This window comes from Lynx rufus, unplaced genomic scaffold, assembly GCF_022079265.1.
Source record: "Lynx rufus isolate CCGP_SWC_20201006 ecotype Redwood Valley unplaced genomic scaffold, mLynRuf1.p SCAF_39, whole genome shotgun sequence".
NCBI lineage: Eukaryota > Metazoa > Chordata > Mammalia > Carnivora > Felidae > Lynx > Lynx rufus.
Genome location: NW_025814855.1, coordinates 959,848 through 987,281, shown reverse-complemented (window position 1 = coordinate 987,281; position 27,434 = coordinate 959,848). Strand labels below are relative to the sequence as shown.

General features: G+C 44.2%; 1 protein-coding gene across 1 annotated transcript; it reads right to left on the bottom strand.

The window, feature by feature from the left end:
• Nucleotides 1-1,901: 1,901 nt before the first annotated feature.
• LOC124522790 (zinc finger protein 501-like) lies at nt 1,902-27,434 on the bottom strand. The gene is made up of 6 exons (XM_047094419.1): nt 27,219-27,434; nt 26,824-27,037; nt 11,868-11,949; nt 7,106-7,548; nt 5,432-5,558; nt 1,902-4,569 (listed from the first exon to the last, which is right to left on the bottom strand). The coding sequence occupies exons 4-6, from the start codon at nt 7,136-7,138 to the stop codon at nt 3,284-3,286; spliced, it is 1,446 nt and encodes a 481-aa protein (XP_046950375.1). The 5' UTR covers nt 7,139-7,548; nt 11,868-11,949; nt 26,824-27,037; nt 27,219-27,434; the 3' UTR covers nt 1,902-3,283.

Genomic DNA, 27,434 nt, shown 5'->3' with positions numbered 1-27,434 from the left:
CTCCGCGGTAGCCCAGGTGCGCCCCGCCCTGGTGGTGGCTGAACCGCGCGGGCTGTCGCGCTGTTCCCCGAGGGGCGCCCGAGGCGATTGGTGCCACGTGGAACAGGGAAAACTCTAGAGGCGAGTTTTCGGCTGCTCTGGTTCCTGTGTTTTGGTGTTGGTGTGGCTGTCTGTGAAAAAGACTTTGCTGTGTGTAATTAATAAGGACCGATGAGAGCCAAGAAGGTTTAGCAGTAAAGGTCATCCTCGATTGGGTTAGGGTTAGATGTGCCATCTCAGTATGAATACATGCGGCAATCCCTACTTAATCCAGACGTCCCCTTCCTTGGGGACAGGTTTAATAAAGCTGTCCAAGGGGTGCCTGGGTGGCTCAGTTGGTTGGGAGTCCAAGTCCTGATTTTGGCTCAGGAGCCTGTTGGGGATTCGTTCCCTCCCCTGCTCTCCATCTCTTAAAACAGACTTTTAAAAGAATAAAAGTGATCTGTCCGAAAGTAAAAAGGGAAAGGGTGACGTACTGAGCGTGAACCACCCATGTTAACCCAGCGCTTGGGGCCAAGACCAACTCCTTTTGTGATTTCACTTCAAAAAGAAGTATGTACACCTCCGTGGACGTAATCTTGTGGAGGGGCATTTAAGTTCCAAGTGCATATTCAATTATGTTCAGAATTTGTTAAAAGTGGGTGTGCGCTGTGAGTCCATTCTTAACACACTGCCTAATTTATAGTTGTGATACCTCTGGCCTGGTGGTTCTTTATGATCTTGTGATGCGCTCACCCAAAAACCATTGGCGGGGGGGGGGAGGTTAGAATAGGATTTGTATGACTCAGTGTGACTCGTGGGATGGCTCACAGCATAGCGGCAGGGCTCTGAGGGGGGTCTTGGGTTTGGTGGGTTTCACTTGTCACTGGTAATTTCAGGGAGAAGACGGGGTATCTGCCCACCAGAAGTGGGCGTGTGGGTCTGTGGGTCGTCAAGGTGTTTGCCGGCAGAAAGGATGCTATCGACAGATTTTATACAGGGGTAGCAACTTAAAAAGTAAGCATTAAAGATTTTGTACCTAAGTATTACGATTGCAAGAAAGAAGGTATGCCTTATTGGTTGTTCTTGCCACTGTTGGAAACAAGCAAAATCGGCCTCAGAATTCGAATTGAAGGTTATAATCACACTGTGTGAACAATCCGGTGAAGACAAACAGGGGAAGAACTTGCTGCTGTGAAGGGGCTGAATTTAGGAACCAGTAACAGATCATAAGCTTCTAGTTTTGGAATCCTCTCCACATTGTTCCTGAGTTGATGAATCCCATTTTGAGTGCGATTTTCCTGGTGTGAAGGAAGGGAGTGAGGCAGGCAGGCAGTCTGCTGCAATGTTATTTTTCTTAGTTTTAGAAAGGCCATCGTGTATACAGAAATCCCAGTGGGAAACCAAATGCTAATGCGTTTCTTGCAAGAATTCCCCGGTGTGTGTGAAATTTTTTTCTTGAACATGCTTACCAGTCTTCCATTTCATGGTTTGGGGATAAGAATTTCTCGGGGCGCCTGGGTGGCTCATTCAGTTGAGTGTCAGACTTTGGCTCTGGTCTGGATGGATCTCACTGCTCGTGGGTTTGAGCCCTGTTTTGGGCTCTGTGTTGTCAGCTGGGAGCCTGCAGCCTACTTCGGATTCTGTCTCTCTCAAATACATATAAACGTTAAAATTTTTTGTTAAGAATTTCAGGTTTTTACCTAAGACAGTAGTAGTTCTGTGGGTAATCTGTTAAAGTCTACAGTATTTTCAGTGGCAACATTGCTGCACAGAGTCTCCACTGACTTTGAAATGATTTTTTCGTGGTGGTAATGGGCTGCAGGGTCAGTAATATAGTAGGAGCAAGGCAATAAACAACGAATGGGGAAGGTTCAAAGAGGTTCAGCAAAACGTACATTTGAAGTTTTATTTGTGGTGATCAGCAAGCGCATAGGTAAGTGGGGTGTAAGCAAAATCATGGTACATCCATACAGAATAGCATTCAGCAATAAAAAAATGTGCTCTCTCAAAATTATTCAGCATAAAGGAAACCACAATTTAAAAAAGTAAAACATTTGACTCTAATCATGTAAAAAATACAAAATAATTTACTGTGCAGGGTAGAGGTTTAAAAAGGGCACAAAATAAAAGGAGTTATATAGATTTATAACCACCCATGGTTTTGTATACAATTTAAATATGTGCAGTTTTACAGCATGTTAATTATACCTCAATAAAGCTTTTTTTAAAAATCAAATAGAGGTCTGGGTCCCCTATATTTTTGCACAAGAGTCCGCCATCCTTCCTCATGCCTGGGGAAGGGATGCCCTGCATCAAAGAAGAGTTTCAAGGTCATTTCTATCTGGGTCAGCAACTGGTCAGAAAAGCTACAGATCTCAGTGGGATTTTCTAATCCTATTGCCATTTTCTTGCCTACGCAGCAAATATCTGTGAGATGGGCTAAAAATTAAGATTGGCACGATGGCCTCGATTTCCACAACTATAGGAGGAACACTGGTGTGGAGTGTACAAACCAGCATGTCAGTGGACGCAAGTTTTGTTAGATGTTTATATATCCTAAGTCCTGCCATCTTCTGTTTCTGTACAATCACGGGTTTTCAACCTGGCTCCTATCGTAGTTTTACAACCAGCCAATGACACCAGAAAGTGAACTTTACACATGAAGGCACATGATTCCTTTGCAGTGCTCGGGAACAGCTTCCCCATGATAATGCTCGACATCGTGGGACAGCCCTGGGAAAGAGGAACCACTCTCGCGGGAGCCCTACAGGTGGTCAGAAGAGAAATACGATGTCCTCGTGGTGCACTGCAAGGAGGTCTACAAGGTAAACAGTATTTTCATTTCAACCCCTTGGCACTGTCAAAACTGGGTCAGAACCCGAATGAGGAAGAAGGGACTTGCTGTGTTACATGCCCCCCCCACCCATCACTGACAGTGGTTGAGAAAGGACCTCTGCCCTGAATGAGGAACCTGGCAGAGCAGAGTAAGAATATGCAGGGCTCCCGGAAGCTTCCCCACAAACCTAGGAGTTTTGGGGGATCTCCCCAGTGTGGACGTTCACACGTGTGTGACGTTCAATTGCCAAGAGCTGGCTCCCTCACAAGGTCTCTAGTTCTGTGAAATACCATATTCTGGGCAGGACCTTCTGGGGCCCAACAAGGCCGGACGTTTAGATGAAGGCTTTCCACCGACATCTGCTGCACATATGTAACATATATGTAGCTTACGAGCCATTTCCCCACAGTTGTTGAGCTCATGAGGTTATCTGGTGTGAAGTTTTCGGTGCTGAATGATGTGGGAGCTTTGGCTGAAGGATTTCCCACATTCCCCACACTCGTAAGGCTTTTCTCCTGTGTGGACTCTCCGGTGCTGAATGAGGTTGGACTTTTGGCTAAAGGATTTCTCACACTCGTTGCACTTATAAGGTCTGGCTCCAGTGTGAATTCTCTGGTGTTGATTGAGAGTGGACCTGTGGCTGAAGGATTTCCCACATTCACCACACTCATAAGGCCTTTCTCCGGTGTGAATGCGCAGGTGCTGAACAAGTTTGCATTTGTAGCTGAAGGATTTTGCACATTCGTTGCATTTATAAGGCCTTGCTCCACTGTGAATTTTCTGGTGTTGAATGAGGTTGGAGCTTTGGCTGAAGGAATTCCCACACTCGCCACACTTGTAAGGCTTCTCTCTCGTGTGAACTCTCTGGTGTTTAATGAGGGTAGAGCTGTAGCTGAAGGCTTTCCCGCATTCGCCACACGCATAGGGTCTCACTCTGGTGTGAATTTGCAGGTGCTGCACAAGCCTGAATTTGAAGCTGAAGGCTTTTCCACATTCGCTGCACTTGTAAGGCCTTGCGCCAGTGTGAATTCTGTGGTGTTGAATGAGGTTGTAGCTTTGGCTGAAGGATCTCCCACATTCGTTGCACTCGTAAGACCTTGTTGCTGGGTAAGCTCTCTGGCAATTACTCAGGATGGAGCTTTGGTTAAAAGGTTTCGCACAGTTCTCCCAGGCATGGGAACTTTCTCTAGGGTCAAGCTGCTGAGGCTGGAAAAGTTTATTATAGTCACAGCTGAATGATTTCCCATAGTCGCTGCATGCGTGCGGACTTTTTCCGCCCTGAAAGGACTCCCCGTGCTCGAAGCTGCTGTATGGTTTTGCCCCTTTGAGAGTGGCCTGATGCTGGAGGAGACTCAATATGGCCAGGAAGTCCTTCCCTATCTCCCCGCAGGGGAAGGGCTTCCCTGACACGTGCAACTTGTAGCTTGTCACAACCTCCATGTCCCACCTGAATGGCTTCTCTTCGTTGTGCTTCTGGTGCTGGTGAAGGCTTGTGCTGAACCACAACTGCTTCCCGCATGCCTCACAGGTGTAGGATTTCTCGCCCGGATGTGGTCCTTGGTCCTCTGCCAGGTACAGAATATCTCTCCCAACCAAGACACACTTCTCGCAGGGATGAGATTTCCACACGGGTGGACCTGGATCTGTAGCCTTGCCCAGTGACATTCGTGGCACAGAAAGTGCCTCCTCGTCCTCCATTCCGTACCAGCAACCTGAAAGCCCAGAGACGCTGGTGTGAAGTGCATGCTATCTTTGGTGGAAGGGGAAGGCTCAACACAAATGTCTGTCGGGCACACTAAAGAACGAGTCCACTGGATGTGTTTTCAAGATGAGGGTGCTGGGGTCGGGTTGGTAAAAGGGTTGCAGTCCTGGAACTCTAATGTCACAAGACTGGGGGCGGGGGGGCAGCAGCACAGGAAGAAGCAGGTTCTCCAATGCACCCCTGCCACTGGCCTGCAGCTGGGAGTGCTGTGTGGGAGTTTATGTCCAGGCACCAGAACATCTGGTTGCAACTGACTAGATGGTATTCAAAGACTAAGGACGCGTAACCTAACATTGGGAACAGTAGCGAAGAAAGGTTGATGTATGGAAGACGGAAACAGCAAGGGACAAAACCTGAGGAAGGGGGAAGGAAAGATAGAAATGACGTGTGCGACCACTGGCATAAATACACCGGTGGGCCATCCTGCTAAGACCCTGGACTCTTCTAAACCCCGGGTGAGCGAAGCGGGACTTGGATGACACAAATCCCTGAGGCAAGGACAGGCAGGAACTAGCAATGCCCCAGAGCAATTCTGCACACGACCAAAAACTGGCAACAAAAATAATACTGTGTGTACAAACAGTCCCTGGTCCTCCAAGCAACTGCTGCCAGAGACCAGAAGAAACATGAGCTAGAAGGAGGGGAAAAACCTGGGCAGGGGCCACGGATGTGGACAACAGTGCTGGACGCTGATGTTGCGGGCTCGGCAAGAGGGCAGTTGCTGAGCCCGGCCCTGGTGATGGCAGTCCCTACAATCTCTACAACCCAAATGTGAGGGGCAGGATACCACGGAGTGGGGGTGAGGGTCTTACCCAGTGAGATCACAAGTGCAAAGTTCTCCAGCATCACATCGTGGTACAGGCATCTCTGAGTCTCATCAAGGAGACCCCACTCCTCCCAGGAGAAGTACACGACCACGTCTTCAAAGGTCACAGTATCCTGTCGTAATGGGGGAGAGATGAAACTACAAACAGTCCCCTCTCCACAGGACCCACACATCTATCCCACACTCATCCTCCTCGCAGGCCGCCCGACTGAGAGGAGATACCAAGCCCTGCTGCCAGTAAATCACTATGTCCAACCCTCTACAAGAACAAGGACGATGTGGGCAGACAGACATAATCTTAAGCTCGGGTGGGCATGGCCTCTCCAGCCCCCAACCAGGCAATGTCCCTGAAATCCTCCATAGTGTACCGGCCGGGTACAACCAAAAATAGACTCCACCCTCCCACCTAAGTCCCTGATACTGAAGGCCTGGGGGGGGGTCCCTCAGTTCACACACCTCTTTTACCCCGTAAGTGCCTCTCCCTAGTACTGAGCCCACAGCATCAAGAGTGCTTGGCAAGATGGACCCCACTTTCCAGGGCAACCTCAAATCCACTATGAAGACCTGCCTTTCATTGTATGTGTTCCAATTTCCTCTTCTTTTAAGGATACTACTAATCATATTGGATTTAGAGCCTCACTTTATAAGGTCTTTAAAGACCCTATATCCAAATACTGGGAATTAATGATCTTTGCCCCTGAGCTCACCCACCAGGCTCCATGAGAGCTTGCCACAAATAAGCAGCAGCCTGCTCATGTCCACTCTTCCCCTGAAAGTCTTCTGTCCCTTACCCGTGTTTGAGAGGCCACTTGCTCCAAGAAACAGGTTTGAACTCAGTGCCCAAATTCCTGGCCTCTTAATAATGTTATTGCCATAATCAGAAGTTCCCTTCCTAAATGCAACACAAAGCGCCACCTACACATCTAATGTTGAACCACCTCAAATTTTTAGACTTTATATCCAGCTGCCCACTTCGTGCCTGCACTCAAAGCTTTCTGGGACAAAGAGACAGGGGTGGCCCCTAGGGCTTTATTCTAACTCACTCTCCACAGTAGAAAATCAGATTGGGTCTACCTGAAGAAGGAAGTTAAAATCCAACAACTCCCCTTACCTCCATGGCCACAATTTACATCTACGTAGCCTCCCCGCTAACCTTCCCAGGATGTTTTCTGCAGCTACGAAGCATGGGTAAGAGAAGATCCAGACCATCAGAACGAAAGAACATTTGCATTTCTCTGAATACTCACAGCTCCGGCAAACGGGTAGCTGTGCCCCAGGACCTCATCTTACCGCTAGAATGGAGAAGGCCTCCCCCCACACAACCTCTAGTTTAATGTCTCTCCAGGGTCCTGAACACCCTCCTCCTACTTCGATAGGTTCTAAAAGTGCTTCATCTGTAGAGGGTGGGGCGCAAAGAGATCTGGTCTCTACTGTTCCTCTAACCCCCCACCCCCACCCCTGGCCTGTAAGTCTAGGCATGACTCTGCCTCATATTCTGCTTACGCACGCACAAAACTCACACCTCGGTTTGGAGCTTGCAAGCGGGTGCTCAGACACGTGGCCCCCGTCCACGAGCGCCTCCCTGTCTGGGACCCCGGGGTCTGGACCGCAGGGAAGCCAGCGGGTGCCCAGAGCTCAGGCCCAGGGGCTGTGCATTTACCTGAGCTGAGTCCCTGGGCGTGGCCGCCGCCATCGGACTCTGTGGGCAGAGCAGGGCTGGGAGCGGTCCGGCGTCTCAGACCCTCCTCTGAGCAGTGGGGACACCTCCTCTCGGGCCGCTGCAGTCCTCACCTCGTCTCGACCCAGCACTCTGGAGCCTCTGACCAGGAAATGGACTCGAGAGCTGCCAAAATGACTGCCACCAGGACCCCGCAAGTTCCACCCTGAGGAGTTGGCACACGTGGAAACGCCCGTCTCCTGGACCTTCATTGGCTCCACGCTGACGTCGCTTGGTGCAGGGTCCTCTGGGCAGTGTGGTTCTCACAGCCCCGTGGGCCTCTGCGAAGGGCACCGCACATCAGAACCTCCTGGAACACGGGTGAAGCAGCTTCGCTCCTCAACAGGCCAGGCCAGGTTCCTGGGGAGTTGCCGGCAACTGCTCACCTAAAGAGTTAGCAACAATGATGCTGCTTCAGACTTCGTGAAGTCCACGTGCTCCCAGAGGCGACAAGTTCTATCCCAGATGCCCCCAAAGGTTACAGATCCAAACGCACACCATTCCATTGTCACTCACATAGCGTGTGGGACCTCATCTGCCATGGTTTTGTTTTCTCAAGGGTCACCGCCCAGTCAGTGCTTTTTTCCAACACCCGAAGGCCATGGATTCTGGTATTTGGTCCAGTTTTACAGCCACTTACAGAGGAGTGTGACGGAGACCATTATAGCCTCACACACTTGGAAATGAAAGGGATTCCAAGGCTTTCCAAGCCCAATTCTCCATGCAGAACTTTCTCCACACTCTGCAAATGTTATTAGGGTTTTCAAGAGATGTGGGTTATAAAACAGAAGGCTCCAAAGCGAATTCTATGTCACGTTAGAGATTTGACCGACACCAGTTGTGCTCACTAGCTCCTACGGCTTTACGTAGCACCTACCGTAAGAGGATTACCTATGCAAGGACTGAGAAGAGAGAACAGAAAGACAGGAGCACTGTGCACGAGTACTCACTTCTGTAGAGGTAGTTCTGAGTTACTCCCTGTGTCTGAGAAAGCAGCAAATAAAACCGTATATTTCATCTATGTAGGGGGCTTAAACAGATGAAGATATAGACTCATTAAGGATATTTTGATGTATATACTCCTGAATCGAGTTGGCAAAGAACATGATTTGTGATTTGATAGTTAACATTTTTTTAATGTTTCTTTATTTTCAAGACACACAGACAGAACGTGAATGGGGGAGGGGCAGAGACAGAGGGAGACAGAATCCGAAGCAGTTCCAGGCTCTGAGGTGTCAGCACAGAGCCTGATGCAGGGCTCGAACTCACAAACCAGGAGATCATGACCTGAGCCGAAGTCGGACACTTAACCAACTGAGTCACCCAGGTGCCCCATGATTTGCTACTTAAAGGATATGGTATGAAAGGCTGAGAGAAACCTGTTGTGTGTTGATGCTAAGAGTTTCTCACAGTTCCGGGGGGGCGGGGGACAAACAGTACATGCACCAAGAATAATCTTTTTGGACATTCAATTAGAAAACATCCTAAACCTCATGACTCTCTTGTGAAATACTTAACAGGTTTGGGATTTGCAGGTAATGAGGCCCTATTCAAAGGGCCACCTAGAATTTATGAATGCTGTGGTATTTGTTCTGACTGCTCTACCCTCAGGCTTCCTTATTGAGACACAATATTGAAACTATCCCAATTAATAATCCTACAATAGCTTCTAGATGAAAAGAAGAGTTGTAAGTCTCTCTCATTGAAATCATAAGCTAGAAATGATTAAGATTAGTAAGGAAGGTATGTCGAAAGCCGAGACAGGCCAAAAACTATCCCCATAGCCAAGTTATGAATGCAAAAAACCCACAAAGTCTTTAAAGGAAATTAAAAGTGCTATTCCAGGGGCGCCTGGGTGGCTCAGCTGGTTAAGCGTCCAACTTCAACTCAGGTCATGATCTCGTGGTTTGTGAGTTCGAGCCCTGCATCAGACTCTGTGCTGACAGTGCAGAGCCTGCTTTGGATCCTCTATCTCCCTCTCTCTCAAAAATAAGCACTTAAAAAAAAAGTGCTACTCCAGTGAACACACAAATGATAAGAACACAGGACAGCCTTACTACGGATACAGAGAAAGTTTTAGTGCTCTGGACAGAAGCTCAAAGCAGTCACAGCATTCCCTTAAGCCAAAGCCTAATCCAGAGCAAGGCCCTAACTCTCTCCCTTCTATGAAGGCCAGGGGAGGTGAGGAAGCTGCTGAACACAAGTTTGAAGTTAGCAGAGGTTGGCTCGTGACACTGAAGGAAAGAAGCCGTCTCCTAACCGCAAAGGACCAGGTGGGGCAGCAGGTGCTGACGCAGAAGCTGCACAAGTGCTCTGGTAGCCCTAGCGGAGATCGTTCATGAAGGTGGTGACACTGAACCACGGATTTTCCAAATGCAGACCGAGCGGCCTTCGACTGCAAGATGGCCATCTAGCATTTTCATAGCTGGAAAAGTCAAGCTTGTTAGGGCCAAGGCTCACGTATCATTCTGAAAAGCCCAGGGCCCTTAGGAATTCTACTCTGCCCGCACTATAAATAGAACAGCAAAGTCTGGATGACAGCACATCTGTTTATAATATGGCTTACTAAATAATTTTTTAAAAAATATTTATTTACTCTGTGTCTCCTTCTCTCTCTGCCCCTCCCCCCTTCATGCTCTGTCTCTCCCTGTCTCAAAAATAAATAAATGTTAAAAAATTAAAAAAATATATATATTTATTTACTTTGGGGAGAGCACAAGTGGGGGAGGGGCAGAGAGAGGGACAGAGGATCTAAAGAGGCAGGCCTCTGCACTGACAGTCTGACAGCGGTGAGCCTGATGTGGGGCTCAAACTCACAAACGGCGAGATTATGACCTGAGCCGAAGTCGGACACTCACTGATGGAGCCACCCAAGTGCTCCTGGTTTACTGAATATTTTAAGCCCATTGCTGAGACACAGTGCTCAGAAAAATAGATCTCTTTCAATTCACTGCTCAGTGACAAAGCATCCTGATGGAGATGTATGATGAGACTAATGTCTCATGCCTGCTAACACGACATCCATTCTGTTGCCTGTGGATCAAGGAGTAATTTTGACTTTCAAGTCTTAAGAATATGATTTGTAAGGCCAGAAAAGTAAACTGAAATCCTTCTGGAATTCCATTTAGCTGTCATTCATCGGTAGCAGGAGTTTGGAAGAAGTCACTGCAGATGCGCTGGCAATGGCAAGAGAACTAGAATTAGAAGTAGACGAGATGCGGGGCGCCTGGGTGGCTCAGTTGGTTAAGCGTCTGACTTCGGCTCAGGTCATGATCTCGCTGTGCGTGAGTTCAAGCCCCACGTCGGGCTCTGGGCTGACAGCTCAGAGCCTGGAGCCTGTTTCAGATTCTGTGTCTCCCTCTCTCTCTGACCCTCCCCCATTCATGCTCTGTCTCTCTCTGTCTCAAAAATAAATAAATGTTAAGGAAAAAAAAAAAAAAAGAAGTAGACAAGATGTGACCAAATTGCTGCAAGGGACAAGCTCACAATAAAACCGGAAGTGGGTGACCAGAGAACTGGTTGCTTGAGGGGGAACCTACTCTGGGGAGAGGCCTGAAGACTAGAGAAATCCAGTTGGTGGATAAGATGCTATCAAACAGCATCGTGTGCTTTGGCAAAATTGTGACAGGAAGATCCACTGATACGGCAACTTCACTGCCTTATTTTAATAAACTGCCATAGCCACCCCCACGTTCAGGGTCATAAACAAAAAGATTATGACTCACTAACAGCTCAGATGAGGGTTAATGTTTTTTTTTAGAAGACAGTATTTCTCAAGGTATGTATACTGTTTTTAAGACATAATGCTATTATATACTGTAAAGACAACAGTTATGTATGTACTGGGAAACCAACGACTCATCTGACTTGCTTTATTGCAGTGGTGTGGAACCAAATTTGTACCCAAAGTGTTTCTGTTGATGGCCTAAAATAAGCTACTTTGGCATAAGAATCAACACAGGCAGAAAGAAGCCTTCCTGAGCATCCATCTGATAAAAGCAGAAACTTTTTAGAAATGAGTAGCGTTCTCAATCCACCCTCCCTCAGAAGAAAGTTGGAACTGAGCTCAAACTACACAAACCAACCTCTAGCTTTCTCACATTTTTACCTTCTTCTGCTAAGAACATAAAGGGAAACAGGTCCCTACACAAGACATGTGACCTTTTCTGCATCATTCATAGCATTAGATTAAAATACTATTGAGTCAATTTAGAGATTTATACTCCTCAAGGTCCACATGCACTGTCCATACCTTCACACAAAACATTTTTCACCCAATGTTTACAAAATAAACATTTTGGGCGTTAGCTTAAAATTCAGATCAGCATTGGATTCCTACCGTTAAACTCTCAAAATCTGCAAAAGACATACATTTACATTTTCATGAAATTCTGTCTTTGGATAATTGCTCATACAACAGCTTCTTTTGTATCCTACAATGGCTATTCAACACTGAAAGCAAAATTCCCAGCAGCTCAAATGACAGTTTATATTCTGGAAGGAACTTAGAGCCCAGAGCCTGTATTTGGAAAAAGATGTTTTCCTTGCCCTCAAGCAGAACTGAGAAACAAGTTGTCACTGCTAATGAGCACAATGGGAGGAAATGCTGAGAAGCATGCAGACACAAGAGAAGAGAGGTGTTTGTGAGTCAGGGTTACCCAAAAGGAAAAAACACAAGTAAATGAGTAAAAAGAGTCAAACATACCAGGATCAGGATGGTGCATATGGCTCTGGCTTCACAGGAAAAGAGTCCACTGCTGAGAAGGTACTGAACCCACTGCTTGGACCTGTAAAGAACAAAGACAATGTGGAGTCAAAAGCCCAGACCACGAAGCTCAAACACATTACATTAGTATCACAGATGCTGACTAAATTTCCTATGCCTCCTAAGCCTTCCAATCTGCAATATCCCAGGAAAAATGTATACATTCCCACCCCCGCCCCCCACTCCTGTTTCTGCTCAACAAACTGGCACTCATGGGAATATCAATATTAAGTCATAAAATTATAGAGAAAACTGCAAGGAATTTCCAAAGATATCAACTCTAGTCTGAATGAGGAAGACAATATTTAAGTTAAAAGAAACTACTTTATCAACCAATTTAGAGAGTGTGCTAGAGGCTGATTTAATTGAATGAGAAGACTCTAGTGACAAAGAAGGAACACTGGGTCGTTATACCAGAAAATTTCTTTGCTCACATAACAAGTTGTTTCAATTTAGTAATAATCATAAGACCAAATCTTTCATAATTACAAAGCTATTTTATGTACATTGTTTTTTAATGACAAAGATGAGAATCACAGAATCAACCTAACATCTATCAACTGGGAATTGAATAAATCCTCATGGAGCATTAGGTAGTTGTGGATGTGATCGGTAACTTTCCCACTGCTGAAACTTCAGGTCATAATCTTCTATTAAGTAAAGCATGAGAGGGGGATGTGTGCATGTTTGTGTTTGAATATTTGTGGTTGGGTAGGGCATGGAAAAGGGAAAGTAAGGCGTGTTTCTGGGTGCTCCTAACGCTGATCAAACTGTGATTCATAAACGATTTGATTATTCTGACACTCAGTAGTGCATCTGCATACCTGTATCAGGGCCCCAGAATGTTCTCCAAGTCACTCACAAGGTTCTCCTAATAGCCTGAAGCTAACTGGACACTTTTGTGTACACTTTCAGATCTTATCCTAGGTTATCCTACCAGCAGTCAGCTAAGTAATAAATGTATTTGTTTTATCCTTCTTCATCACAAAGAATAACCAGGATTCTTAAAATAGCAAAACATGCTCACAGTGCTTTCTAATATATCTAGAATTCCCTAACAGAATAGGATACCCAGTTTAATGTGAATTTCAGATGAGTAATGAATAACTTTATAAGCTCTATTGCATGGGACATACTTATAGTAAAAAATATATATATTATTTATTTTCTAAATCTGGCAACCCTAAGTATACTGATAATGCACAATTTCAACTGGGTATCACTTTAACATGTGAAACTGGCCTTTTGACTTTTTTGTTGCTGCTTAAACAATACAAACATTGAATTACAGTTCTGGAAGTCAGAAGTCCACAACGGGTCTCCACTGGAGTCAGCAAGGCTGCCTTCCTTTCTGGAGGCGCTAGGAAAGAATTTATTCTTTCGCCTTGTCCAGTTTCAGAGGCCACACACAGACCTGGGCTCATGGCCCCTTTTCATCTCAAAGCCAGAAACGGCCAGCTGAGTCTTTCTCACCCTGCATCACTTGAACTTTTTCCATTTTCTGCCTATCGTTTCCCCATGTAAGAACGCTTACAATCATACTGGGCAGGCTCAGGTAATCCAGCATAATCTCCCCATTTCTAGGTCAGTGGATTAGTACTCTTAATTCTACCTACTACCTTAACTCTCCTTTGCTGTGTAATCCGACATTAAGACATAGACATTTAAGGGACACCTGGGTGGCTCAGTCAATTAAGTATCTAACTCTTGGTTTCGGCTCAGGTCACGATCTCCGGGTTTGTGAGATCGAGGCCTGAGTCGGGCTCCACGTGCTGACAGTACAGAGCCTGCTTGGGATTCTCTCTCTGCCCTTCCCCAACTTGTGCACGTGCCCTTTCTCTCTCTCTCTCAAAATAATAAATAAATAAACCTAAAAAAGACAAGGACATTTAAGTGGGGCAGTTTTCTGCCTATCCCATTGGCTTAAAAATGACTATAATTCCCAAAATCCAGCACAAACTTCCCTCTCATTAGGAACATTGGGTTATATGGTTTTAGGCGTATCTGGTGCTGGATCCCCCTCAAGCCCTAATGGTATGATATTGACTCCAACAACTCTTATCTTTTTAGGGGGGTTTCTGCTTTATCCTTAACTGCATACTGATACCACTGGGCAGAGGAAGAGAAAGCAGAAACAAATGCAGTTTCCTCTCTTCTTCAGGATGTGATGCTGGTAGCTACAGTTTCTTCTCCTTATTGCTTTCATTCCAACCATTCTCCTCAGATACATTCTTTATTTTGCTAGAAGCAAAAGTATTTTTTACTTATCTGTATTTTCATGGCTTTATTGAATTATAATAACTGAATACAGTTAAAGTGTACAATGTGGTGAGTTTTAACGTAGACCTATACCACTGAAACCATCACCACAATCAAGACAGGAAACATATTCATCACCATCCAAAATTTTCTTACAACCCTTTCCACTACATCTCTCCCCCATTCAACCACCATTCTCAGGAAACAACTGATCTGCCTGTGTTATAATGCATTAGTTTGCATTTTCAAGAATCTTAAACAGAACCATGCTGTGTGTTCACTTTGTCTGAATTTTTCCACTCAGCATAGTTATTTAGAGATTCATCCACGTTATTACATATAGCCACATTTCATTCCTGTTATGTAGTGGGTACGTGCCCCCCAAATTCATAGGCTGAACCCCCCAACCCAATGTAGTAGAATTAGAAGGTGGAGTACGGACAGGTAATTATGTCAGATAAGGTCATCTGGCTGGGACTCTCATCAAGAGATTAGTGATACCACGTAAGAGACAACAGAGGAAGATGGCAGAGCAGCATGGCTCACCTCCTCCCACAAACGCAACAAGGCAACAACTAAGTATAATCCAACTCACTCTGAAAATGACTTTAAGGCCAGCAGAACACTTATTCCACGGCTCAAGACAAAAAGCCAAATCGAGAAGGGTAGGAGGAGCAGAGATATGGTCCATAACCAAACCCCAAGCATGGCAAGCCACAAGCAGGAGGGATACCACAGGCACAGAGGTCCTCTCTGAGGAATGAGAGGATCGATCCCCACATCCGGCACCCCTGGTCCTGGGGACCTGTACCAGGAAGATGAGCCCCACAATGTCTGACTTTGAAATGAGCAGAGCTTAACTCTGGTAATGGGAGAGCCAGAAGGCTATATAGGAAACTGAGATTCTGTTCTTAAAGGGCCAGCATACCACAACACTCAGGCTGAAACCCAAAAATTCTGCCTGAAAAGGCAGAAGTTTGAAAAATAACTGTATTACATATGAAGATTTACTGACTAATTTTAGAGCATATGCCAGAGGAGCAAGGATCTGTAGAAGCCCTTTTAAGGAAGAGAAGTGCTGGCAGGAGCCATTTTTCTTGACCTTCTGTCAGGGCTACCTTGCTAGACCCTCCCCCCTTCCTGGCATCCCCCTGCAAACCCACTCGACCTAAGCTACTCACCCCAGCAGGTACCCGTCCAAAGCAGCTCCTGCCCTGCCTCAGCCGGCAGGCAGCCCCAGACAGGCACCTCTCCAAAGCATCTCCTGTCCTGCCCCAGGGAGGAGAGATCGGCCCCCCTCACCAGCATACCAGCAGCAGCTACAGCTTGGCCTCTCAGCCAGCCACACCAGGGACCAGCCCTGCCCACCAGTATGCTTGTAGTAGTCACGGCTGGTCACTGCACACAGATGGGCTGAGGGCCAGCCCCACCCACTAGCATGCCACAGCAGTCCTGGCCCAGTTACAAAAGAGCTCATAAAGCACACACGGGGGACACACCCTGCAGCAACTGGTCCTGGTGACTGGGGGACTGGGCTACTGGGCCCCACAGGATGCTTTCTACATAAAAGGTCATTCTTTTCAAGACCAGAACCCCCGTAGCTGATCTACTAATACATACAGATGAGACCAGGCGCATTCAGGGTGGTATGGCTGTACACTCTACCTGATACATACAAACAAACACAAGGAGTCAGACAAAATGTGAAAAGAGGAGTATGTTTCAAATATGAAACACAACAAAACCTTGGGACAAGAACTAAATGAAACGATCTACCTGATAAAGAGTTCAAAGTAACGGTCATAAAGATGCTCACTGGTCTTGGCGGAAGAGTGGATGAATTCAGTGAGACCTTCAATAAAGAGATATAAAAAAGAACTAGAGCTGAAAAATACAATAACTGAAATGAAAACTATACTAGGGGGAATTTACAAATTAGAAGATGCAGCAGAATGGATCAGTGAGCCAGAAGATATGGCAGTGGAAATAAGCAGTGCAAAGCACTCAAGCTGAATAGCAAAAAGAAAAACGTATTTTTTAAAACTGGGATAGGTTAAGGGACCTCTGGGACAACCTCAACTGTACCAACATTTGCAGAGTCTCCGAGGAAGAGAGAAAATGGTGTAAACTTCCCTAACCTGGGGAAAGGAAACTGATGACCAATCCCAGGAAACACAGAGAGCCCCAAACAAGATGAACCCAAGCAGGTCCACACCAAAACACATAACAGTTAAAGTAGAAACAAAATCTAAAGAGATGATCTTAAAAGCAGCAAAAGCAAAGCTAACAGTTACCTACATACAATGGAGACTCCATAAGGCTATCAGCTGAATTTTCCGCAGAAACACTTCTGGCCAGAAGGGAGTGGCATGTGGCATGATACTGAAAGGAAAAAAACCTACAACCAAGAACTTTACCAAGCAAGGTTATCATTCAGAATTGAAGAAGAGATAAAACTTTTCCAGACAAACAAAAGTTAAAGTTCATCACCACTCATCTGGCCTTACAAGCAATGTTAAAGGGAATTCTTTAAGCAGAAAAGAGAAAAACATATAACTAGAAGAAAATTATGAAAGGAAAAGTTTTACTGGTAAGACAAGTATATAATAAAGGTAGTGGATCAATGACTTATAAAGCTAGTATGAAGGCTAAACAGCAAAAGTAGTAAAATTTTGGTTTTATTAATTTTCTTTTACAAAAATTGGTTAAGCAATATATACAAAAAGATGTAAAATATGACATCATGTACATAAAACTTCGTGGGGGGAGACAGTAATAAATGTAGTGCTTTTAGAATTTACATGACCACCAACTTAAAAACTTGTAATACTAAAGAAAGCCAACAAATCACAAGGGAAGAGCACAAAAGAAAAAAACAAAATGCAGTTAAGTACATACCTACCAATAATTACTTTAAATGTAAATGGACTAAGTGCTCCAATCAAAAGATGTAGGGTGACTGAATGGATAAAAAAAAACAAGACCTATCTATACGCTGCCTTCAACAGACTCACTTCGGATCTAAAAACATACACACTGAAAATAGAGGAATGAAAAAACATATTCCATGCATACCGAAGTGAAAACAAGCTGGGGTAGCAATACTTATAATAATAAAGTAGACTTTAAGACATGGACTGTTAAAGACAAAAGTCATGCATAACTATAAAGGAATTAATCCAACAAGAGAATAGAATAACTGTAAATATCTATGAAACCAACATAGGAGCACCTACAAATATAAAGCAAATATTGGCAGCCATAAAGGGAGAAACTAACAATACAGTAATAGAAGGGGACTTCGGGGCTCCTGGGTGGCTCAGTCGGTTGAGTGTCTTGACTTCGGCTCAGGTCATGATCCCACGGTTTGTGAGTTCAAGCCCCGTGATGGGCTCTGGGCTGACAGCCCAGAGCCTGGAGCCTGCTTTGGATTCTGTGTCTCCCTCTCTCTCTGACCCTCCCCAGCTTGTGCTCTGTTTCTCTCTGTCTCTCAAATATAAATAAATGTTTAATTTTTTTTTTCTTCTTAAAAAAGGGGCTTCAATGCTCCACTTACATCAATGGACAGATCATCCAGAGAGAAAATCAATAAGACACATAGACTTAACAGATATACACAGAACATCATTTCCAAACAGAATACATTCTTTTCAAACGCATCTGGAACATTTTCCAGGATAGATTACATGTTAGGCCACAGAACAAGTCTCAATAAATTTAAGATTGAAATCATATCAAGTGTCTTTTCCAACAACAACAGTATGAAACTAGAAATCAATTACAAGAAAAGAAAATGGAAAACACAAACACGTGGAGGCTAAACAACATGCTACTAAACAACCAATAGGTCAAAGAAATTAAAGAACAGCTGGAGACATATAAAAATGGAAATGCAACAGTTCAAAATCTTTGGGATGAAGCAAAAGCTGTTCTGAGAGGGACGTTTATAGCAATACAGACCTACCAAGAAACAAGAAAAATCTCAAACAATCTAACCTTATATTTAAAGTAACCAGAAGAACAAACAAGGTCGAAAGTTAGTAGAATGAAAAAAAAATAATAATAAAGATCTGAGTAGAAAGAAATGAAGACTGAAAAACAATAGAAAAGATCAGGGACACTAAGAGACAGTTCTTTGAAAAGATAAAAGAGATAAGCCTTTAGACAGACTCATAAAGGAAAAGAGAGAGGACTCAAAATCAGAAATCAAAGAGGAGTTACAACTAACACCATAGAAATATAAAGGATTAATTATATGCCAACAAATTGGACAACATAGAAGAAATGGATAAATTCCTAAAATATATATATATAACCTTCCAAGACTGGATCACAAAGAAATAAAAAATTTGAACAGACTGTTTACTAGTAACAAAACTAAATCAGTAATCAAAAACCTCACCACAAACAAAAGTCCAGGACCAGATGGCTTCACAGGTGAATTCTACCAAATATTTCGTTTAGGGTTAATACCTATCCTTTTCACACTACTCCAAAAATAGAAAAGGAATGCTTCCAAACTCATCCTCAAAGCTAGCATATACCTTGATACAAAACCAAACAAAGACACCACAAAAAATGAAAACTACAGATCAATATCCCTGATGAACGCAGATACAAAAATCCTCAACAAATTAGGAAACTGAATTCAACATATGAAAAAGGTCATTCACCACAAGTGGGATTTATTTCAGGGATGTAAGGATGGTTCAATATCTGCAAATCAATCAACATGATACAATATATTAACAAAATGGAAAGTAAGAATTATATAATCATCTCAATATATGCAGAAACAGCATTTGACAAAATTTAACATCCGTTCATAATAAAAACTCTCAACAAAGTGGGTTTAGAGGGAAAATTCCTCAACACAATAAAGGCCATATATGAAAAAACTCACAGCTAACATCATACCCAATGGTGAAGAGCTGAAAGCTTTCCTCACCATCTACTCTCACCACTTTCATTCAATTCAGATAATAAAAAGAACTAAACAGCATCCAAGTTGGAAGAAAAACGTAAAACTGTCACTATTTGCAGGTGATATGCTATATACAGAAAACCCTAAAGACTCCAACTAATAAATGAATTCAGTCAATTTGCAGGATATAAAATTAATATGCAGAAATCTGTTGTGTTTCTACACACTAATAAAAACCCAGCAGAAAGAGTAATTAGGAAAACAATTCCATTTATAATTGCATCAAAAAGTGTAAAGAACCTAGGAATAAATGTAGATAAGGAGGTGAAAGACTTGTTTTCTGAAAACTGTAAGACACTGATGAAGACAGCACAAATAAATAAAAAGACATACCATGTATCATGTTCATGGAATGGGAGAATTAACATTGTTAAAATGTCCATACTACCAAAAGCAATCCACAGATTCAATGCAATCCCTACCAAAATACCAATAGTATTTTTCACAAAACTAGAACAAGGAATCCAAAAATCTGTATGGAACCACAAAAAAACACAAATAGCCAAAGCAAGCTTGAGAAAGAACAACAGAGCTGGAAATACACAACACCAGATTTCAAACCATACTACAAAGCCATAGTAATCAAAACAGTATGGTACTGGCACAAAAATGGAACAGAATAGAGCTGAGAAACCTATGCTTATATGGTCACTCTGTGACAAAGGAGGTTAGAATACACAATGAATAAATGGTGTTGGGAAAACTGGACAGCTACATACGAAAGAACGAAATTGGACCACTTTCTTACACCATACACAAAAATAAACTCAACACGGGTGGGGGGCACCTGGGTGGCTCAGTTGGTTAAGTGTCTGACTCTTGGACTTCAGCTCAGGTCATGATCTCATGGTTCATGAGATCAAACCCCAGAGTACATGCATACACTCTCTCTCAAAATAAAACAATAAAACAGAACAAAACAAACTAAAAACTCAAAATGGATTAAAGACTTGGATGTAAGTCCTGAAACCATAAAATTAAAAGACATATGCAATAATTTCTTTGACATCAGCCTTAGCAACATTTTTCTGGATATGTTTCTTCAGGGAGACAAAAGCAAAAACAAAAGTAAAAGGGACAAAAGGGAAACAAAAGCAAAAATAAACAATTGGGACCACATAAAACTAAAAAACTTTTGCAAAGCAAAGCCATCAACAAAACAAAAAGGCAACCTACTGAATTAGAAAAAATATTTGCTAATGATACATCCAAAAAATATAATATATATATGTATACATAATATATATAACATATATATTATACTCCAAATACCCCAATACTAAATATCCAAAATATATAAAGAATTCACACACCTTAACACCAAAACACCTGAAACAATTCAATTAAAAATTAGCAGAAGACCCAAATGGGCATTTTTCCAAAGAAGACATACAGATGGCCAACAGACATGAAAAGATGCTCAATGTAAATCAGGGAAATGCAAATCAAATCCACAATGAGATATCACCTCACACCAGTCAAAACAGTATCAAAAAGACAAGAAATAACAAGATGATGAAATAGAGGAAAGAGAACTCTTGTGCACTGCTGGGTGGAATGTAAAGAGGTGCAGCCACTCTGGAAAACAGTATGGAGGGTCCTTAGAAAACTAAAAATAGAAAAACCATATGATCCAGTAATTCCACTTCTGGGTATTTACCTGAAGAAAATGAAAACACTAATTCAAAAAGATATATACATCCCTGTTTACTGCAGCATTATTTACAATAAATAGGATATGGACACAATCTAAGTGTCCACTGATATATAAATGAATAAAGACATGATACACACACACGGGAATATTACTTAGCCATTAAAAAAAAAAAAGAAATCATAGGGTGTCTGGCTGGCTTAGCTGGTAGACAGTGCAACTCCTGATCTCCAGGTCATGAGTTCAAACCCTATACTGGGCATGGAGATTACCTTAAAAAAAAAAAAAAAAAAAAAAAGAATCTTGACATTTACAACAAGGATGGACCTAGAGGGTATTATGCCAAGTGGAATAAGTCACAGAAAGACAAGTAAGATAGGATTTCAGTTATCTATGGAATGTAGAAAACAAAACTATCAACAGCAATAACAGAGGCCGACTTATAAATACAGAGAACAAACTAGTGGTTGCCAAAAGGGAAGAGTGTGGGGTGATGGACAAAACAGGTGAGGTAGATTAAGAGGCACAGCCTTCCAGCTCTAAAACAAGTTACTAAGGTGAAAAGTACATTATAGAGAATAGTCACTAACATTGTAATAACTTTGGTGAGAGATAGTACACTTATAATGAGCATTCTGTAAAGTATGTAATAGTTAAATCATTATGTTGTACACCTGAAACTAAAATTAATGTCAACTATACTTCAATAAAAAAAGAGGGGAGTGGGAACACCAGAGAACTGTCACTCCCTGTCTTTCCATCATGTGAAGACACAAGAGAGCCATCTGCAAACCAAGAAGAATCCTCATCAGGAACCAAAGCAATAAGCACTTAATCTGGACTTCCTTCCCAGCTTCCAGAACTCTGAACAATACATTTCTGTTCTTTAAGCCACCTAGTCTATGGTATTTTGTTACAGCTGACAAAGAAAATTGTTTATTCCTGAGTGATATTCCATTATATAGAGGTATTACAATTTGTTTATTCATTCAACTGTTTTTGATGGGCTTTGAGTTTTTTCCCCCTTTTCCATTAAAAGTAAAGCTGTTTTAAACATTTGTTCACAGGTCTTTGCATAAACATATGCTTTTATTTCCTTCGGATAAATACCTAGGAATGGGACGACTGGGTTGTATGAAAGCTGTACGTTTAATTTTATTTATTTATTTATTTTTTTTTTTTAATTTTTTTTTCAACGTTTATTTATTTTTGGGACAGAGAGAGACAGAGCATGAACGGGGGAGGGGCAGAGAGAGAGGGAGACACAGAGTCGGAAACAGGCTCCAGGCTCTGAGCCATCAGCCCAGAGCCCGACGCGGGGCTCGAACTCACGGACCGCGAGATCGTGACCTGGCTGAAGTCGGACGCTTAACCGACTGCGCCACCCAGGCGCCCCTAATTTTATTTATTTTTAAAAAATGTTTATTTAGGGGTGCCTGGGTGGCTCAGTTGGTTAAGTGTCCAATTCTTTTTTTTTTTTTTTTTAATTTTTTTTTTCAACGTTTATTTATTTTTGGGACAGAGAGAGACAGAGCATGAACGGGGGAGGGGCAGAGAGAGAGGGAGACACAGAATCGGAAACAGGCTCCAGGCTCTGAGCCATCAGCCCAGAGCCCGACGCGGGGCTCGAACTCCCGGACCGCGAGATCGTGACCTGGCTGAAGTCGGACGCTTAACCGACTGCACCACCCAGGCGCCCCAAGTGTCCAATTCTTGATTTTGGCTCAGGTCATGATCTCAGTTTGTGAGTTTGAGCCCCACATCAGGCTCTGTGCTGACAGCAAGGAGCCTGCTTGGCATTCTCTCTCTCTGCCCCTACCTGACTCATGCTATCTCAAAATAAATAAACTTTTTTTTTAACGTTTATTTATTTTTGAGACAGAGAAAGACAGAGCATGAACGGGGGAGGGGCAGAGAGAGATGGAGACACAGAATCGGAAGCAGGCTCCAGGCTCTGAGCCATCAGCCAGAGCCCAACACGGGGCTCGAACTCACGGACCGCGAGATCGTGACTTGAGCTGAAGTCGGACGCTTAACCGACTGAGCCATCCAGGCGCCCCTCAAATAAACTTTAAAAAAATGTTTATTTATTGGGACACCTGGGTGGCTCAGTGGTTAAGCATCCAACTTGATTTCGGCTCAGGTCATGATCTCACAGTTCATGAGTTCAAGCTCCACATCAGCCTCTGCACTAATGGTGTGAAGCCTGCTTGGGATTCTTGCTCTCTGCCCCTCCCCTGCTCACACATGCATGCATTCTCTCAAAAATAAACTTAAAAAATGTATATTTATCTTGAGAGAGTGTGTGCACCAGGGGAGGAGGGGCAGAGAGAAGGAGGGAGAGAGAATCCCAAGCAGGCTCCATGCTCAGCACAGAGCTCAATCGGTCTCACGACCTGACATCAAGGGTCAGACACTTAACTGAGCCACCCAGGCACCCCTGTATGTTTAATTTTAAAGATGCTGCCAAATTGCTTTACAAAGTGCTTGTACAATTTCCCTTCCTACTATCAGTGGATGAGAGTTCCATTTGCTCCACATGCTTAACAAAAGATGGTATGGCCAGTTTTTAATGTTACTGATAGGGAAAAATCTGTTATAAGATGGCCAACAGGACTGATAGGAAAATTCCAGTCCTCGACTGAAGACTTCCCTTCCGGGTTCTTCTTCCCACCCCACTTGCCACGTTCACAGACACCAAATTACTACTAATGCGGAATGCAGAAGTAACAAACTATAAATTATTCCCTCTGCTTATGCTTGGGGCTCAGACCTCTGGAGAGGGATCTCCTCTGAGCCTGCCAGCATAAAATAAACCTCCAGCCTTCCAACATCTCGGAGTGCTGCTTGGTTCTTCTGCCGGGTGATCCAGAACAGGTTCCATGACATTATCAATTCTAAAAGTGCACAGTGGTTAAGTCATTATGGGTTTTTCATTTTCCTAATGACTCTTTCCAGCATCTCTTTATGTAAATTTTTGCCAAACTTTTTTTTGAAATATCTGTTCAGATCTATTGCCTGTTTTTAAAAACTGTTTCTAACTATCGAGTTATAAATGTTCTTTATGTATTTTAGATACTTGTCCTTAGATACGTTTTGCAAATAAAGTCCCTCTCTTCTCCTTCTGGGCCTGCCATAATGCATATATGGGTCAGCTGCTAGTATCCTACATGCCCCTTAAGCTCTCTTTACTTTTCTTCTTCTCCTTTTTTTTTTTTTTTTTTTTTTGCTCCTCTGACTTGACAATTTCAAATGACCTGTTTTCAAGTTTGTAGATTCTTTACCTGATCAAGTCTGCTACTGAACCTCTCTAGTAAAGTTTTCAGCTTGTTTTTCAGCTCTAGAATTTCTGGTTGGTTCTCTCTTACAGTCCCTATCTCTTTATTGACATTCTCACATTGTGCATGAATTGTTTTCTGACATTGTTGTTTGTGTTCTCTTAAGTCACCGAGCATCTTTAGCACAGCTGTTTTAAATTTTTGCCAAGTAATTCAGAGGCCTACATTTCTATATGGCCAGTTTCCAGACATTTATTTTGTTCCTTTGGTTGGGACATGTTTCCTTATTTCTTTGTATGCTCTGTGATCTTTTGTTGAGATGTAGGCATTTGAATTTAAAAAATAAATAAATAAATAAAAGCCAACTTTTCCAGTCATTAAGAACTGGCCCTGTGCAGGGGAAGACCTTCACTAATCTCCTTACCTCAGAGGTTCTGGGATCACTCAAATCTTTTCTGGGAATGCATATTCCCTGTGTTTGAGTGTGTGTGTTAGCTACAGCATATATGATTGCCTTTAAATACCTTCATTTCCTAGAGAGGTTCTCCCTTGCTGCTTCTCAGAAGCCACAGCCACTTCGTGCTCCACAGGAAGGTACAGGCATCTCCCTGGCCTCCCCATGTTACTTGCTGCATGGTACCCAGAGAGTTTTTTGTAAATTCAATCAAGATTCAATTGATCCTCTGATGATCCTCACTGTCAGAGGCAGCTGTGAAGCCTGGTATGTAGTCCTTCCTGCTTAACTTGGTCTCTTGCTACAACCTCCACAACCCAGACTGACCTGCAGATTGCAGATACCCATGACCTCATTCCATTTCTGTGCTGCCCTTGCTGTGCCCTCTGCAGTCAGAACTTTCTGATTTTGACTTAACCCCTCATTCAAAGCCCAGCCCTACTGGTCACCTACCTGAGTCCCAGTGTTTCTCCCAGATTTGCCCCTAATCTCATCCTCCATACTGAATGAAATATCCCAGGCCCCACCAAAGTTGCCACAAAATCCATGAAGTCCCTTAAGTGGAATAAACACTAGCTCCAAGGACTGAGTATTAATGGGCCAACTCCTATGCTTCTGTGTCCATCTCATGTCCACTCTTCTCCTGGTACCCTTCATCGGCTATGCGTCTACGCCATCCTCAGTGTTTTCTCCCTTCATGTTACTCACTTCTGTTAACTTCAGTATGTAAAACTCAATGCCATCAACCAGATATCCAAGCAAGAGGCCCAGTCCTCGGCTACTTCCCTTTCCTAGTCTGAAAATGGTTTTACCATCATAGCCTAGAGACTGCTTCTTGTAATCACAGCTCACTTACCTGGACATATACAGTAGCCACAATATTTTGGATGTCTCCATCCCGAAGCCCTCCCCAGATTTCCAAACATGGGTGTTCAGCTGCCTACTTGATGCTTTTACCCAGTGGTGTCTGAAACACCTCAGATCTTAAAATAGCCACAACAAAGTTCCCAATATCCCCAGTGAAAATTACTCTATGACCAATTTTCCCATATCAATTGATGGAATTTTCATCCTTCCCGTTGCTTAGATCAAAACCCTAGGGTCATCTCTGAAAGTGCTTCACTCTCCCACTGTTATAGAATGTGTATGTCTCCCACCCCAATTCATATTTTGACATTCTACCCCCCACAAGCTGATGGTATTAGGAGCTGGGGCCTTTGGGCTGAAATTAGGAAGCAGGCCCTCACCAGACACAGAAACTGACCAGCCTGATCTTGGACTTCTAGCCTCCAGAACTATGAGAAATAAATTTCTGCTGTTTATAAATCACCTAGTTTATGGTATTTTGTTACAGCAATAGCAGCAGACCAAGCATGCGACTTCCCTTCCACATTAGGAAATCTAGTTGGCCCTTAATAAAAACAGATCCAGAATCCAGTTACTTCTCCTAAGCCACCACTCTGTTCTGTGAACCCTGAACTGGAATGTTACACTGGGCTCCGCCTTAGTTTTCCTTCCTCTTCCCTCATCCTCACGATCTTTTCTCCACAGTGAAGCCAGAGGAAGACCCGGGTAAGATCATCTCCGTCCTCTAATCCAAAGCTCGAGTCACCTCCAGAACAGATAAGCAACTTCTCAGGCAGCCATTTCGGTCCTGAATCCTGTCTCACTGCTCTTTGTTCCCACCTGAAGGAAAAGGAATCTGTGGTTTCCTTAACGCTCCCAGCTTCCCTAAAGCTCTAAGCGTTCTTGTGTGCCAGTATGGAGATAACCTTTCCTCGGCTGTTTCCCTCAGGCGCACAAAACGGAAACACCCCTATATAATCCCTGGTATGGACCCAGGGCGGGGGGAAGCCTGGGGTTTCTCGAGGGTCCCTCTACCCAAGGTCTGGAAGGTCTGGAGGAACGGCGCCGAGAGTCCCCAGGCACTACGGGACAGAGAACACAAGAGGGGGAGGAGCCAGTGTGGGCCCGGGACACCGTACACGGACCGGTGCAGGTTCCATGAGAGCGTCCGTAGCCATGTTTTAACAGGCAGGTTCCAGAGGAACAGGGCCACGTCAGGTTGAGTGCGCTCAGGCCGGCATGTGAGCCAGGTGAATCTGGGACTGGATGCCTCACCTCTGTGCCTCAGGGTTTCCTCTTCCTAGCTCTGCGTCCTTGAAGAGTCAACCTTCCGGCGCCTCAATGTTTCCACCACCCTCCAACCAACTACCTTTGAGAAGCTCTTAAAGCCCTGACGTAATTCGTGTCGCTCCTTTCTTTACCGTTCTCCACAGCTTCCAGAATCCCGAGATGCAGGTAGAACCCTCGGCCTGCTATTCCAGGTGTGACTCCGCCTCAAACACTGTTCCTCGCAGGCACACCGGACCCCAGCTTTCCCGAACGCTGCCAGCTGAGTCGCACCTCCCAGCCTCGGCACGGGTCGGCTCCTCTGCCTGCAACACTCCCCCGCTCCTCATCACAACCACAACAGTAAAGCTGAACAGAGAAGCGGAGATGTCATGTTCGTTCACGGCCATTGTCAGAAACGGGACCCCACCTACCCGTGCCCTATTGTCCCAGACAGTCAGGCCTGGGACGTGAGGACGTGAGCCGGCGCCCCTCCGCCGGCGCTTTAGGACCTGGGAGGCGGTGAGGGGCCGGGGAACGCAGCGTTTACCTGAGCCGGGTCCCTCAGCGTGGCTGCCGCCATCCGGGCCTGTGGGCGGGGCGGGGAGCGGGCAGGCCCTCGTGCGGGGCGCCCCGGGCGGTGTCGCCGAGCCTCAGACCCGCCTCTGTGCGGCGGGGACAACGGCTCCTCCGACTCCTTCTCCCGCACGTCACCTCCGCGCAGACCCACCGCTCCGGAACTTCTGCCCGGATGAACACAGAGGAG

Excerpts from the sequence above, each read along its gene's own strand:
- LOC124522790 (XM_047094419.1), bottom strand. The coding sequence starts at position 7,138 with ATGGCGGCGGCCACGCCCAGGGACTCAGCTCAG. Across the intron at positions 5,559-7,105 it reads CGCCCAGGGACTCAGCTCAG|GATACTGTGACCTTTGAAGA; the intron begins GTAAATGCACAG and ends CCATTACGACAG. Across the intron at positions 4,570-5,431 it reads TGCACTTGTGATCTCACTGG|GTTGCTGGTACGGAATGGAG; the intron begins GTAAGACCCTCA and ends CTGGGCTTTCAG.